At 38.0% G+C, this 14165-nt stretch overlaps 1 protein-coding gene and 1 pseudogene across 4 annotated transcripts in view; both read left to right on the top strand.

Moving 5' to 3' along the window:
* The window catches only part of SRSF7 (serine and arginine rich splicing factor 7), a 5777-nt gene extending 1699 nt beyond the window's left edge, over window positions 1-4078 (top strand). The window contains exons 3-8 of one of the 4 annotated variants that reach the window (XM_006909659.2): window positions 32-208; window positions 1078-1152; window positions 1238-1348; window positions 2542-2595; window positions 3110-3145; window positions 3781-4078. In XM_006909659.2, coding sequence (XP_006909721.1) covers window positions 32-208; window positions 1078-1152; window positions 1238-1348; window positions 2542-2595; window positions 3110-3145; window positions 3781-3835 — 508 coding nt within the window. In that variant the 3' untranslated portion in view covers window positions 3836-4078. The remainder of the gene's footprint in view (window positions 1-31; window positions 209-1077; window positions 1153-1237; window positions 1349-2541; window positions 2596-3109; window positions 3146-3780) is intronic. The other 3 variants (XM_006909660.3, XM_006909661.3, XM_006909662.3) reach the window with 3 other exon arrangements.
* Window positions 4079-8803: 4725 nt separating this feature from the next.
* On the top strand, window positions 8804-8922 carry LOC112478066 (annotated as a pseudogene).
* The last annotated feature ends 5243 nt before the right edge of the window (window positions 8923-14165 follow it).

Consider the following 14165-nt stretch of genomic DNA (forward strand, 5'->3'; position numbering starts at 1 on the left):
GCATTATAATTTTGCTGTTTCTCTTTTATAGAGTGATTTGTGGTTCCCGAGTGAGGGTTGAGCTATCAACAGGCATGCCTCGGAGATCTCGTTTTGATAGACCACCTGCCCGACGTCCCTTTGATCCCAATGATAGATGCTATGAGTGTGGCGAAAAGGGACATTATGCTTATGATTGTCATCGTTATAGCCGGCGAAGAAGAAGCAGGTATTTATTTTAATAAAGAATGGTTGGTATAATAGTTAATCAAGTAATTCTTTTGTTGGCAAGGCAGAAACTAGTATTTTTATATAAACTTGAATGTTAATTGTACAGGTGTATTTTACAATTTTTGTTTAATTAAACAAATGTTAATATATTAATAATCAACCTGGTCAAAACCTTTCAGGTTTCTTCGTTTGAGTCAGTCGCCTTGATTCAGAATGTCACGAGCCTTATGATATCATGCTGAGGCGCCTTGCAAATCCGACAATTAAGATCCTCCTAGACCTTGAGGTGATCAGCATAAGAGGCCAGATCCCCTCGAGTCATCTACACCTAGCTTCACCTTATTCTTTAAAGGGCAGAAAATTTGAGTCGGTGATCGCCGTAACAGTAAATTTGGCTTACAATTGGGGCCCCCTCCGGTTTAGAAAGAGGAACACCAGATTGACCACATTCCCAACTAGAAAAATCTTCTTGCGTCAATCAAGCCTCACCTGGCTCATTTGGCTGTCAGTTTGATCGTCGTTAGATTGAAGAAAACATCTAGATGCAGCGATCGGCTATAGATACTTCTAGATCGTCTAGATCTACTAGACCATGGGCCAAAGAGGGTCGACCTGCAAACTTGCAAGGTTTATTTTAAATACACATTACAGTGTTTTATATTATGTAATTCTAAGATGTAATTCAGCTTTTAACAAATCTTTTTTTAGGTAGTAAAAAAAATAATAATGATAATAATAGGCCCAGAGTTTATTTCCAAATGAGACACTAAATTTAAATAGTTTTGAGATTTGATTTCAGCAGAGGCACACAAACTATAGAAACGAGTTACCATCTAACATTTTGTTATTTTCTAACTTGAAAAATAGGTCACGATCTAGATCACATTCGAGATCCAGAGGTAGGCGATACTCTCGCTCACGAAGCAGGAGCAGGGGAAGGAGGTGAGAGATCTTTAATTTAGGTTTTAACAAGCATAAAAAAACTAATTGGAGATGGACTTAAAACTGGTTTTGATTTAATTTTTAGGTCAAGATCAGCATCTCCTCGACGATCAAGATCTGTGTCTCTTCGTAGATCACGATCAGCTTCACTCAGACGATCTAGGTCTGGTTCTATAAAAGGATCGAGGTATTTCCAGTATGTAACACTTTTTTTTCCCCTCGTTTATATTTGGATTGTCACGTCTTAATGACAACAGCAGAATGTCTTAATGACATAATTGAAATGAAGTGCTTCAGAAAACATTCGAGATGTAAAAATTGAACTTATACATGACCTGTATGTAAGTGGATATTACCCTTGTTGTGCAGAGAAAAGTTTAAAGATTTTAAGAGTTGTTAGCTCATGATAGAGGAGGGTCCAAAGCGCAATTCTTCATAATTCCAGTGAACCCTAAATAGACGTGTTGCTGAAAAGTTTTTTTAAGTCGATTGTATCTATTGTATAAGTAAGTGATACTAGCTCTAAAGATGGTAGTTGCCTGATCTGGAAGAGATTTAGAATTAGAAGCAAGTTGAAGCAGTTTCTCTTTGGGTTGATGGGGTAATTTGAGAACCTAGAAAGTTGTTTAGGTTAGTAGTAGTGTACATATGAGTGGATGTGGTTTGATTAACCAGACACTTGTTAGAGATACTGAAATGTAAGGAGTTAATCAAACTAGGAATTTAAGCTTTTGTACTCCTTTTGTTAGAGGCCTGTAAAGGTGATAGAAATGAATAAAATTTTAGAAAAAAGGGATTTGACCAATACTATAGATGATGATTGCTAGGGAAAGCCACTGAGTAATGTTCCACAATACCACAAAGTTTTTAAATGCAGGGATTCTAAAACTTGGTCTTTTGAGAAAGCTCTGGATCCTCTATATAAATGAGTATAATTTGATTGCAGGACCCCATGATGTGTATGTCAGCCTGATTTGGCTTGTGTGACAAATTGATGGTCTTGAACTATGATAGCTTATTGATCCAAAAATAAAGCCTTACCAAGTTGTGACTTTTTCATTGAGCTTATCACCTGAATCATTGCAATCTCAGTTCAGGGATCTATGTGAGGTTGATTTGATTCTCTTAAGATAAAATCTCAAATGAAAATTACCTATATTTCTCATGGGTACTATAAACTTTAGAATTTTGTACCTCTGTACAGTGTGACAACCCAGGTCATTGAATATGAAAGCTTATTGAAAGTGATAATTTCTCCAATTTTAGGCAGATGTGAGGCAAGAGTTGCATTTTGCTCATTTTTAGCCCCTCCATTCCTAACAAAGTTCTCAGGAGGTATTTAAGATTATTACTTGTATGGACTAATTGGTATCATTTTTGATTTTTAAGATCCCGGTCGAGGTCAAGATCAAGATCTAGATCTATTTCACGACCAAGAAGCAGGTAAGAGTAAAAATCTGCTTAATGCTCTTGTAGTTATATGGCACCAATATCCAAAGAGTTCAAAGTGTTTTTGAATTGTTTCAGGTGTTAATTATAAGCCTAGATGTTAAGTAGGAACATATAGTATCTTGTAATAAACCAAACAATAGAACTTTATATGTGGTCTATTCTGGCTGATTTTCTGAACCAAGGGAATGTCAAGCTATAGTGAGGAAAGTTTCTGACCTTCGTTAGAGGCCCTTGTTAGAATTAATAGGTGCATGGAAAAGCATTCTGAGATACTGTATTTAAAGCAGAGTATAAAAGATTATGGTAAAGTAGTTCGTATTATGAAGAACAGTTGTTGGAAGTTTGGTTTTTGTTAGCAAAAACTGATAGAGGCTCTTTTTTAGTTTAACTGCAGCCTGACGTTTTTAAGCTCAGGATAATTTGGGGGTTCATTTTATGATATTGTGACTATAAGAAAGGGATTGGTTAGTATTTTTTCTTAATAGAATTTTTCATGTTTTGACAGCCGATCAAAGTCCAGATCTCCATCTCCAAAAAGAAGGTAAGCTAAATAATTTGTTGCCAAATTTTAACTGTCTGGTGTGGCCTCTGCAGAATTTGTTTACTGCCTACTTTGCAGGCTTTGAGCTCTTTGGAGAATTGGTGCTATATATATGTATTAAAATACTGAATACTAAGTTTCTTAAATTGGTTTTCCTAATTCAATATCAGCTTATATTTTTGTTGGAAATATATAGTCATGTTAAGATGATTATTATCAAAATGTGTTTAGTGCTGTGTTTCCTTAATTACATAATTTCGTGTTAAGAAATAGTCTTTTTTCCCTCCACGTAGCAATAATTGGTAAAGAAGTGCCCACATAAAAGAAAAATTTTTAGGTTGAAATCTTATAGCCAAACCATTCTGTCTAGTTGCTACTTAATGGTCCATAAAAAAGCTCCCCTCAGAGTTGAAATAGTAGTTCTCTTTCAAAGAGGCTGTTAAGCCTAATATTAAACAGAGACAGAAGGATTATATATAAATATTTTACGTAATTTTTAGGTTTCTGCTATTGAAACATAGTGCTTGTGGCCACTTTTGAACTTAACGAAACTGAGTTTTGCCCTAAATGTACATGAGAAGAGTTAAGTTTCAGTGGACACTAATGGGTTCCAAACCTAATGTTTTTCTTTTTAGTCGTTCCCCATCAGGAAGTCCGCGAAGAAGTGCAAGTCCTGAAAGAGTGGACTGAAGTTCTGAAGTTCACCTTTTAGGGAAAAGTTATTTTGTTTACATTATTATAAGGGATTTGTGATGTCTGTAAAGTGTAACCTAGGAAAGGTATTTCAACCATCTAATCAAATGGATCTGGATTATTACTCTGTAAATTCACAGCAGTAAGATAATATAAATTTTTGTTGAATGTATTAACATCCTATGGTCTGAAAATGTGGGTTTTTATTTGGCACATTTAAATAAAATGTTTCTAACTAGATTTTTGAACTGTGTTCAATATTTGGTATAAGCTTCAGAAGTCAACCTTGATATCGGCCATTTTCATACAGATCTCCATTCAGAGTTTAATGGTGTTAAGTCTTGAACATCATTAACTAGTGTACATACACTTGGAAAAGGAAAATTCCCTTTTACCCTAGAGCTTTGGGTAAGATAAGAACTCCGGTCCCCCTAATAGCTTGAATGCATCATGACAAATCCTTAATCGGTTGGAGTTGGTGTTATATATTACCAGGTTAATGATCTCGATTTGTCAAGCTAGAGGAACCACTGATTGCCTATAAATGAGCATGGCAAAAAGTAATTGGACTTGACACTGAAGGAACAATTATTTTCTGTAGGCTATTTAAGTATAGTGACTGAGGTTTTCAGGCCATTAGGTGAGATGGTGTCAAATTAGAACTCCCATTTTAGGAAGTTCTCAATGTTATACTTTGTTTTAAACAATTTTATTGCATGTTTGAGGGGTTGTCTGAGTTGGGGACAAAACATCTTGTAAACCAGCTTTGCAAAATTTCCCAGCCCAGATACTCTCCTTTTTCTCTTCGAATGGATTGCCTTATTCTGAGCAGATCTGTTAATTCCCATGTTAGATTTTTCAGTTCCCAACCACCAACATACTTAATCTTATTTTGCCAGGCTGGTGCAAAGTAATTAAAGATGTCAATCAGAAATGTTAATGAGACTAAAGCAGTTTTGTAAATCTCACCTATATTTAGCAACACGTTATGTAGTAGTTTTTTGTTAGCATCTGGTAGATCTTAGAAGATTATAGCCAGTAGATTCTTTATTCAAACTTTAAATATCTTTAATAGGGCAGTAACACAGTTGAGTTTTCTGGTCAAGCTTTTATCAGGTATGCTTTATCTTTGGTTAAAAAAAAAAATACTGGTTTCTGCCTTCACCCATTTCCTAATGCTTCTTAAAGTTACTGGGAAGCATTGCAATTGGGGAATACTGGTCTGCCTCAAATTATTTGGTAGTCTGAATGATTATTAGTATGTTGAGAGTTTGTTTTTGGAATTTTGAAAACTGGCTGAATTATGGTTGGTATAGTTACGTGTGTAATTGGCAGGCTTATTTGTTGCACTTGGTCAGCTTTAATTGTTCTGTATTATATAAAGATAAGTTAACAATAAATCTATAGAGAACAAACAACCCTGATAGTCAATTTTTGGAAGTGGGAGTTGAGCCAAGAGTAGGAATCATTAATCCTGTAGCTTTGGGATGGATTACAAGCAGTGTCCTAGGGATTAGTATGAAAGGATAAAAAAGATGTGGAGGGGCGGGATGGGGGTAAGAATAGTTTTAAGAAACAAGCACAGAAAGTTCTACCCTTAAGGGAAAGCAAAACCTGGGTATCTAGGCTAACACTCTTCATACCATTGACTGCAATTCAGTACTTCGGTGTTTAGTATACTCTTTAAATGATAAACTGGTGCAGCGCACTTTTCTATTTTTAAAGGTTGGGACTGCTAAATTATGTGACGGTCTCGAAAAGTTTATAAAGTCATTCTAAATTTTAAACCTGACTGATGAGTAGCTAATTGAACCCGTCTGGCACTCTTAGTGCTTCGGACACAGAACCTTGGTCCCCTTACCCAGGTATAGAGAGGTGAGTAATGCATACTCTTGATTTCACAGTGGTGGTTCTCCCTTGGGTTTTGCATTAGTCTAAGTATTAAGTGGAAGTGGTCCTACCATCTTGCAGTGTCCCTTCTGAGAACAAAATCTGAGGGAGTCTTAAATGTCACCAATTTGAGACTTGGTTAAATGATGGCATAGGATTGTGATCGTTATCTTTGTGCAGCCTATCTTTAAAGGAACACGGTGTTTTCCAAGTTTAGCTGACAGGAATGAGAAGCTCTAAAACAGGCAAGTTGGCAGAGTGAAGGATAATGGCAAAGAATTCATTAGCAACTGTTGCTTGGAGACCTTTGGAAGGGAGGGCTGTATAACCTAGAAGAGGTATACGTAATTGTACAGCTGGAAAGACATAACAAAGGTCAAAGTAACATAAGGGGCCTGGCTGGTCATGGAGTGTGGAGGGTGGTGAGAACTGGTAATAAGTCAAAGAACTAGGGCAAAGATGCCTAGGTTTGTGGTATGATAGTATTAAAGCTATTTTATCCAAAATTCTCTTAAATGGATCGGAGGGAGCACCAGTAAACTGTTTCAAAGCTTAGTAGATTTTTTTTCACACGTAGCTTTATCCTTAACCATTCTAGTAAGAATATCAAAGGACGTTGTCACTTAATAATCCCCACAAAAAATAGTCCTGTTAACCCCATCTCACAGAAGAGAAAATGGGCTCAAAGTTGGTAACAATACTATACTATTAACCTGGTAGGTGGTAGGAAAAGTTTGAATCCTACCTATTGGTTTTAAAGCCCTTGCTCTTTTTAATCAATAAAGCACTTTACTGCTTTAAAAATCACATGGAAAAATCAAAATATAAGAATGAACTACACAATCTGTACTCCTTCCCATTGTGTTACTAATTTGTCAATTTTTCCAGACAGTGGGGAAAAGGTGCTGGGTACAGTGATAATTCTAGAGTACGTGAAATGCAGTAGCTAATTAACTTGAGGCTACTTCTCAAACATAGTGTTTTTTCCTTTACTCACAGGCTACTAGCCAAACTTATTTTCCATTTCATTTCATATTTTGTCTTGGTAATACACTCAACGAATTCACAGTGAGAAGGCTCCCTACCCCTGACTTAGCCACCTAGTTTGCTCCCAAAAGGCAACCATGGTTACCAGTTACGTAGTCTGAGCTTTTCTCATTTATTTTATTTATTACTAACTTTTTAAGCCTACAGCACTTGGTATTCCCAGGCTGTCTCCCATCCAAGTACTAACCAGACCCAAACCTGCTTAGCTTCTGAGATGAAACAAGATCGGGCGTGTTCAGGGTTGTATGGCTGTAGACTTATTTATTTAATATCTTGGAGATCTTTCATATACATGAAAATGGCACTTTTTAAAAAAAAAATGTTGCATACTTATTGCCCAGATGTTGCATAATTTTTGCAGTAAAATTTTGTGCCCCTTCAGTGCATTGGGTACTGTTAGTCTAGGAACAGAGAAGTGAAATCTACCCTTATAGAGCTTAAAATCTGGAGAGACAAATGAACAAATATTAGGTGAGTAACTGTTAGAATAATGAAGCAGATTAAGAGGGATCGGGAGTTGATGGTTGTGTAAAGGAGGCCCCTGATAGTGACATTTGAGCTAGTGAGGGAGTAAGCACATTGACTTCTGGGAAAAAAGTGTTCTAGGCAAGGGAGAAAATGCAAAGGCCTTAAAGTAGTTTAAGTTGGAGGGTAAGGAGGCCAACAGAGTGAACAGAAGAGAAGAGAGGTCATAGGAAGGCATGGACGTGTAGGATATACGTCATACTGGATTTTGTATGCCCTAGAAAAGACTTTTTCCTCAGGGTGTTTCAGTGAAGATTAACAGGAATAAAATCAGTTACCCGTTGATAGACATGAGGGTTTTTTCTAATTACTATTTCAATAGTGCAGTGAATAACCTTGTACAATACATTGCACATGTGACCCTGCATGGGTAGGATAATCCCTAGAAGTAGAATTGCTGGGTCACAAGGTACATTTATATTTTTCCTGGGTATTGCTGGTTTGACCTGGTGACGATGTAGTAGTGCCTGTACCATTGCCCCTATGGTATGACCACATGAGCTATCAGGCTTATAGGTTTTTCCCAGTCTTGTGACAACGTGTTTCAGGATAGTTTTTTTTTTCCTTTTTTAATTGTGGTAAAATAAATGTTTTTCTCCCACTCTAGAAAATTTTCATGTGTTCAAAAGCCTGCTTTAGATTCTCTTGCTCTCACATACTTCTTCCATAGTAGGACACCTGTTTACACTGTAATCACCTGTTTATGTCTCTGTAGGTATATGCCACCACAAAACAAATTCTGACAGCAGGTACCAGGTCTTGTTCTCCATTTTCTAGCACTTATTAATACTTGAATATTTGGTGAATAAAAAATGAGTTAATGGATGAACAAATGAATTGTTAAAACAAGCACAAAATTTTAACCTCTCTTCTGTGAGACCTTTATAATCATTTCAGTTACAAACCCACATTTTCCTTTTTGCTCCTTATAAGACTGACTCTTATCTGAATCTGCCTGCAGAGGATTTAGATCTTTAGGCTACCATTTAAAATGCCCAGCCGTATTCTGCAACTCTAGTGCAAAATTTTTGTCTCATCTGGGTTAATTCAGATTTCTACTCAAAGGGTGTGGAAATTTTCTGTGCAGAAAGTTCTCTGCAGAAAAAGGTGCAGACTTACCTGTTACCCCAAGAGCTTGTGAGCCCAGTCGCAGCCTAACCCACGTGAGGAAGGACAAGTTATTGAACTAGTAGTGTTCTTTTCATATGACTTACCAGCTGCCTAAGATTATATCCTCTCCACCTCTAAATTTCCTGACTAAAGGGAATCTTCGTGTCTAAAGCTTGAAGGTGGCTGGATGTGATCCTATACAGAGATCCTGTTATGTTTTATTTTGGGTAGAAACATATCTTTAGGAAATCTAGATTCTAGAAAATGAATCCTTTCACTGCCAAGGATAAAAAAATCTGGCTATTGGTTGTGGTTCCATAGGGTAGCGGTTAGCACATCTGCTTTACACGCAGAAGGTCCTGGGTTCGCGCTCCAGTGGAGCCATGGTCCATGGTCTACGGCCATGCCACCCTGAGTAAGCCCGATCCAGTCTGATCTTGGAAGCTAAGCAGTGTTGGGCCTGATTAGCACTTGGATGAGAGACCACCTAGGAAGACCAGGTGCTATAGGCGTAAATTAAAAAAAGTGGCCGTAAAGAAAATATATATAGCAGAGGTAAAGGTAGGTGGGCCAGCTTATCATAGTCATTGTCAGGAGGACAATCACCAGAGTTCCCGGACTCCTGTAACAAGGTTACTGCTCCCTTTGCCTAAGGGTGGGCACACTATGCTTTAATGTTTATATTCTTTCAGAGTGCTTGCTATTTGTTATACCAGGATTCAAGAAATTAGGGCCTGCAGGCCAGGTCTGGCTCACTGCTGTTTTCATACAACTAATGAGCTAAGATGGTTTTTACATTTTTATGTGATTGAAATAAAAAGGATAATAGTACTTCAGGAGATGAGAATTACGTGAAATTCGAATTGCAGCATCCATGAAGTTTTATTGGAAAACAGTCACGTTCATTTATATACCTGTGGTCTATGACTTTCTATGACGAGTTGAGTAATGATAAACTGTAAGTCCCATAAAGCTTGAAATATTTGTTCTCTGGTCCTCTGTAGAGAATATTTGCCAACTCCTGATTTAGACATTTATCTTCAACTGTCTCCAATCTTCAAAATAATTATCTCTGAAGATCTTGGGTACCAGGATTATTGGTAGGGTTGCCAAGGCCTTACTGAGATTACTTTTGGTCTGGGAAGATTATTTCTCTGGCTTATTCTTGAGGAAGGCTTCATGAAGCTAAGGGGCACATTCTACCTGAACACATTTATGCACTTATAATATTGGTGAATGTTATGAGATGATAATGGGGAAAGCTTTTACTCTAGGGCAGTGGTTCTCATTCATAGTTATATATTAGGATCACCCGAGGAGCTTTAAAACCTCATGAAATCAAAATTGCTGAGGGGAAAACTGGGCATTAAAATCCAAAAACTCCCAGAGCAATTCTAATGTACAACCATAACCGAAAACTGCTTGCTGTAGAAGCTAATATTAGCCAGCTCATAATTCACTAGTTACTGGGTGGATTAGCCTGGCTTATTGCTATTACAATAAGAAAATTAGCAGCATTCACATGTGATTCAAAGCAGTGTTCTATGTATTCTCTAGGTTTCTCTGAATCTTTCTCTAACTAAATGACCTTAGCTAGGCCGGAGTGAAAACTTTCTAAGGCAGAAACTGTATTTTAGTTTGTATTAGTACCAGTAGAGGTCACTGTGCTCAGAGAAATAGTCATCTAAAAAAAAAAGTTAACGGTCTGTTCAGGAAATTTGAAGAGGTAATTAACAGAACCATGGTGTTATGCTCAACACCTGTGCTACTCCACACGGCCTCTGGTCACGATTATTGCTTCAAAGCATCTAAGGCTCTATTAGGTGCACATATAACATTTATAACATACCTTCTGATGTGTTGATGCTTTTATCATGATAAAATAACTGTCTAGTAGTAGTTCTTGTTTTAAAGTCTATTTTGTCTGGTATTAAAATAGCCATTCCAGCTCTCTAATGATTTCTGTTTGTATGGTATATTTTTTCCATCCATTTACTTTCAGCCTATTGGTGTATATGGTTAGTTACTAGATTTTGCTTTTTAATCCAGTCTGACAAACTGCCTTTTGGGGTGTTTAAATCACATACATTTAATGGAACTATTTATATGGTTGGATTTACAATCGTCATTTTGTTGTTTTCTATGTCCCTTGTCTTTTTTCTCTTCCTCCTTTTACTGCCTTCTTTTATATTAAATATCTTTAATGTGTCATTTTAATTCCACTTCATTTTTTTTCTATATTTTTGAGTTATTTCCTCAGCTTTTGCATCTTAATTTATCACAGTCTATTTCAGATTCGTAGTCTGGTAAAATACAGAAATTTTGCTCCAATATGTTTTCTTTTTCTGAACTTTCCTCCTTTGTGCTATATATATGTACTATAAACTCAATGATACCATGTTATAATTGCTTTATATAGTCATATCTTTTAAAGAAATGAGAAAATATACTTTTTTAAAATAATATTTTTTTATTTTTCAATTATAGTTGGCATATAATATTGTATTAGTTTCAGGTGTACGACATAGTGATTAGACATTTGTAAAACAAAGTGATCACCCTGATAAATCTAGTACACATCTGACACCGTACATAGTTATTACAATATTAGAGACTATATTCCTTATGCTATACTTTACATCCCCATTTCTATTTTGTAACTATCAGTTCGTACTTCTTGATCCCTTCCTCTTTTTTACCCACTCCCCTTAACCTCCCTCTCATCTGGCAACCCTCAAAATGTTCTCTATATCCATGAGTTTGTGTTTCTGTTGTGTTTATTTATTTTGTTCTTTAGATTCCAGATGTAAGTGAAATCATATGGCACTTGTCTTTCTCTATCTGACTTACTCCACTCAGCACGGTGCCCTCTTAGGTCCATCCATGTTGTTGCCAATGTGAAGATTTCATTCTTTTTTTTTGTTTGTTTTTATGGCTGAATAATATTCCATTATATATATGTATCACTTCATCTTTATCCATTCATCCATTGATGGACACCCAGGTTGCATCCATATCTTGACTGTTGTAAATAATGCTGCAGTGAACATATGGATGCACATGTCCTTGGTTTGGAGTAGTATTTGGGATTTCTTCAGATAAATACCCAGAAGTGGGATTACTGGGTCCTTTGTCTCTTGTTATCTAGCCTTTGTTTTAAAGTCTATTTTTTTTAGTGTAAGATTTGCTACCCCACCCAGGTTTTTTGTTCATTTCTATTTTCATGAAACATCTTTTTCCATCTCTTTACTTTCAGTCTGTGTGTCTTTTGATCTGAAGCGAGTTTCTTGTAGGCAGCATATGTAAGAGTCTTGTTTTCTTATCTGTTTAGCCACCATATCTTTTGATTGGAGCATTTAATTCTTTTTCATTTGAAATACTTGTTGGTAGACATGTAATTATTGTGATTTTATTATTTATATTTTTGACACAGCTTTTTCTTCTTAAGGAAGTCCCTCCAATATTTCCTGTAATAGTGGATTAGAGGTGATGAACTCCTTTAGCTTTTTCTTGTCTGGGAACCTCTTTGTCCTTCAATTCTAAATGATAGCTTTGCTGGGTAATCTTGGTTGTAGGTACTTGCTTTTCATCACTTTGAATACTTTGTGCCAGTCCCTTCTGGCCGGCAAGTTTCTGTTGAGAAATCAGCTGCTAGCTAGTATTCTGGGTGCTCTCTTGGAGGTAAATAATTACTTTTCTCTTGCTGCTTTTAAGAGTCTCTCTTTTTATTTGACATTTGGCATTTTAATTATGATGTGTCTTGGTGTGGACCTCTTTGGGTTCATCTTGTTTGGACTCTAAGCTTCCTGGGCTTGTATGTCTATTTCCTTCACCAGGTTAGGGAAATTTTCCATCATTGTTACTTTAAATAGATTTTCAATTCCTTGCTCTCTTCTCCTTCTGGTACCCCTATAATGCAAATGTTGCTATGCTTGATGTTGTCCCAGAGACTCTTTAAACTATCCTCATTTTTTTTGGATTCTTTTTTGTTGTTGTTGTTCTGATTGGGTGTCCTCTGCCACCCAATCAGAATCACTGATTCAATCTTCTGCTTCATCCAATCCGTTGATTCCCTCTAATGTAGTCTTCATCTCAGATATTGTATTCTTCACTTCTGACTGGTTCCCTTTTATGTTTTCTATATACATTTTAATGTTTTCTGTCTCTTTGTTGAAGTTCTTACTGATTTTATCTTCGCTTCCCCAAAGTTCATTTTACATCCTTATAACCAGTGTTTTGAACTTTGCATTTGGTAGATTGCTTGTCTCCATTGTGTTCTCCAAAACTCTGGAGTTTTGTTTTGTTCTTTCATGTGGGACATATTTCCTTGTCTCCCCATTTTCACTGCCTCCCTGTGTTTGTTTCTATGTATTAGATAGGGCTCCTAAGCCTCCTGGTCTTAGTAGTGTGGCTTTATGGAGTAGGTGTCCTGTGAGGCCCAGTGGCACAGTCTTCCCTGGTCACCTGAGCCAGGTGTGTCCCTTGTGTGTGTTGTATGTGCCTTCCTGTTGTAGTTGAGCCTTGGTTGCTGTTTGCACATTGATGGGATTGACCCTTGGGCCGATTGGTTGTAAGGACTGGTCAGTGACGGGCTGACCTTATGAAGCAGGATTCAGTTTAGCAGGGCTCTGTTGCCTGCCCAGTCTGCCCTTCGGGTGTGTCCTCCTCAGATGCTGCCCTGGGTGGCACTCCAGCTTTGGCACCACTGGGTGTGTCAGCCCAAGGGCCTCTTGGAAGGGACCCAGCTGCAGGCCAAGTTCAGCCACAGCCTATGCACTTTTGGGCCACCTGGTAAGAATCACCAAATAATCTGTAAATGGTTGCCACCTGTACTGGGCTTATAGGAGCCTCATGAGGCCAAGCCAGGCACCGAGGCCAGCAAGAGGTACAGGGCATGCAAAGGCCAGATGCTGCTTCTTTGGGTATGGTGAGCTTTTGAGAGATTTTAGGAACATCCACAGCATGAGCCAAGACAGGCCATTAGTATGGAAAAAACCACTGGAGGCAGCTTTATTGGGTCCACAAGTTGGGAGAGTCAGGGTCTCAGGGACTCACCTGGTCGGAGCGACCTGTGTTAATCAGGTTGATGGAGACTCAGATATGGCAGCTACCTGTATCAGCATGCCAGGAGCAGGGAGGGCTCAACAGAGGAACAATGGATGCCGCTGAAAGCTGCTCCTCTAGCTCTCGCCCTGAATCCAGACAATTCAGTTCCTCCCCACGTGTCCTTGGCACTCTTCAAGCAGCTGCCGCAGTGTTGGAGCTCAGACTCAGTGAGTCCATCACCAAGTAAGTCCATGAGCGGGCCCTTTAAGAGGAATGTCTGAGACTCCCACAACCCTGTGTTTCACTCAACCACAATCTCTGCTTGTTTTCACAGCCAGAGGTTGTGGGGATTTTTCTTCCTGGCATTAGAACCCTGGGCTGGGGAGCCTGGTGTGGAGTCGGGACCCCTCGCTCCTAAGGTGGGGTGCTCTAACCCTCCCGATTCTTGACTGCCACACACTATTGTGGGACTGGCCCGTTTTGCATTTCCATCCTTCCTACCAGTCTTGAGGTGACCTCTTATGTAAGTCCCCAGTTATAGGACTTCTGTTCAGCCAGCCCTCCGGCAACTCCCAGTGATGGTTATTCTGTAGTTTTGCTGTAATTTTTGTGTGGTCGTGAGAGGAGGCAAGCACAGAATATACCTTTTACGCCATCTTTACTAGACTCCCTGAAAATACACTTTTTAATTAACCCACATATTTATCAT

This window comes from Pteropus alecto, unplaced genomic scaffold (genome assembly GCF_000325575.1).
Source record: "Pteropus alecto unplaced genomic scaffold, ASM32557v1 scaffold131, whole genome shotgun sequence".
In the NCBI taxonomy this organism is placed as follows: domain Eukaryota; kingdom Metazoa; phylum Chordata; class Mammalia; order Chiroptera; family Pteropodidae; genus Pteropus; species Pteropus alecto.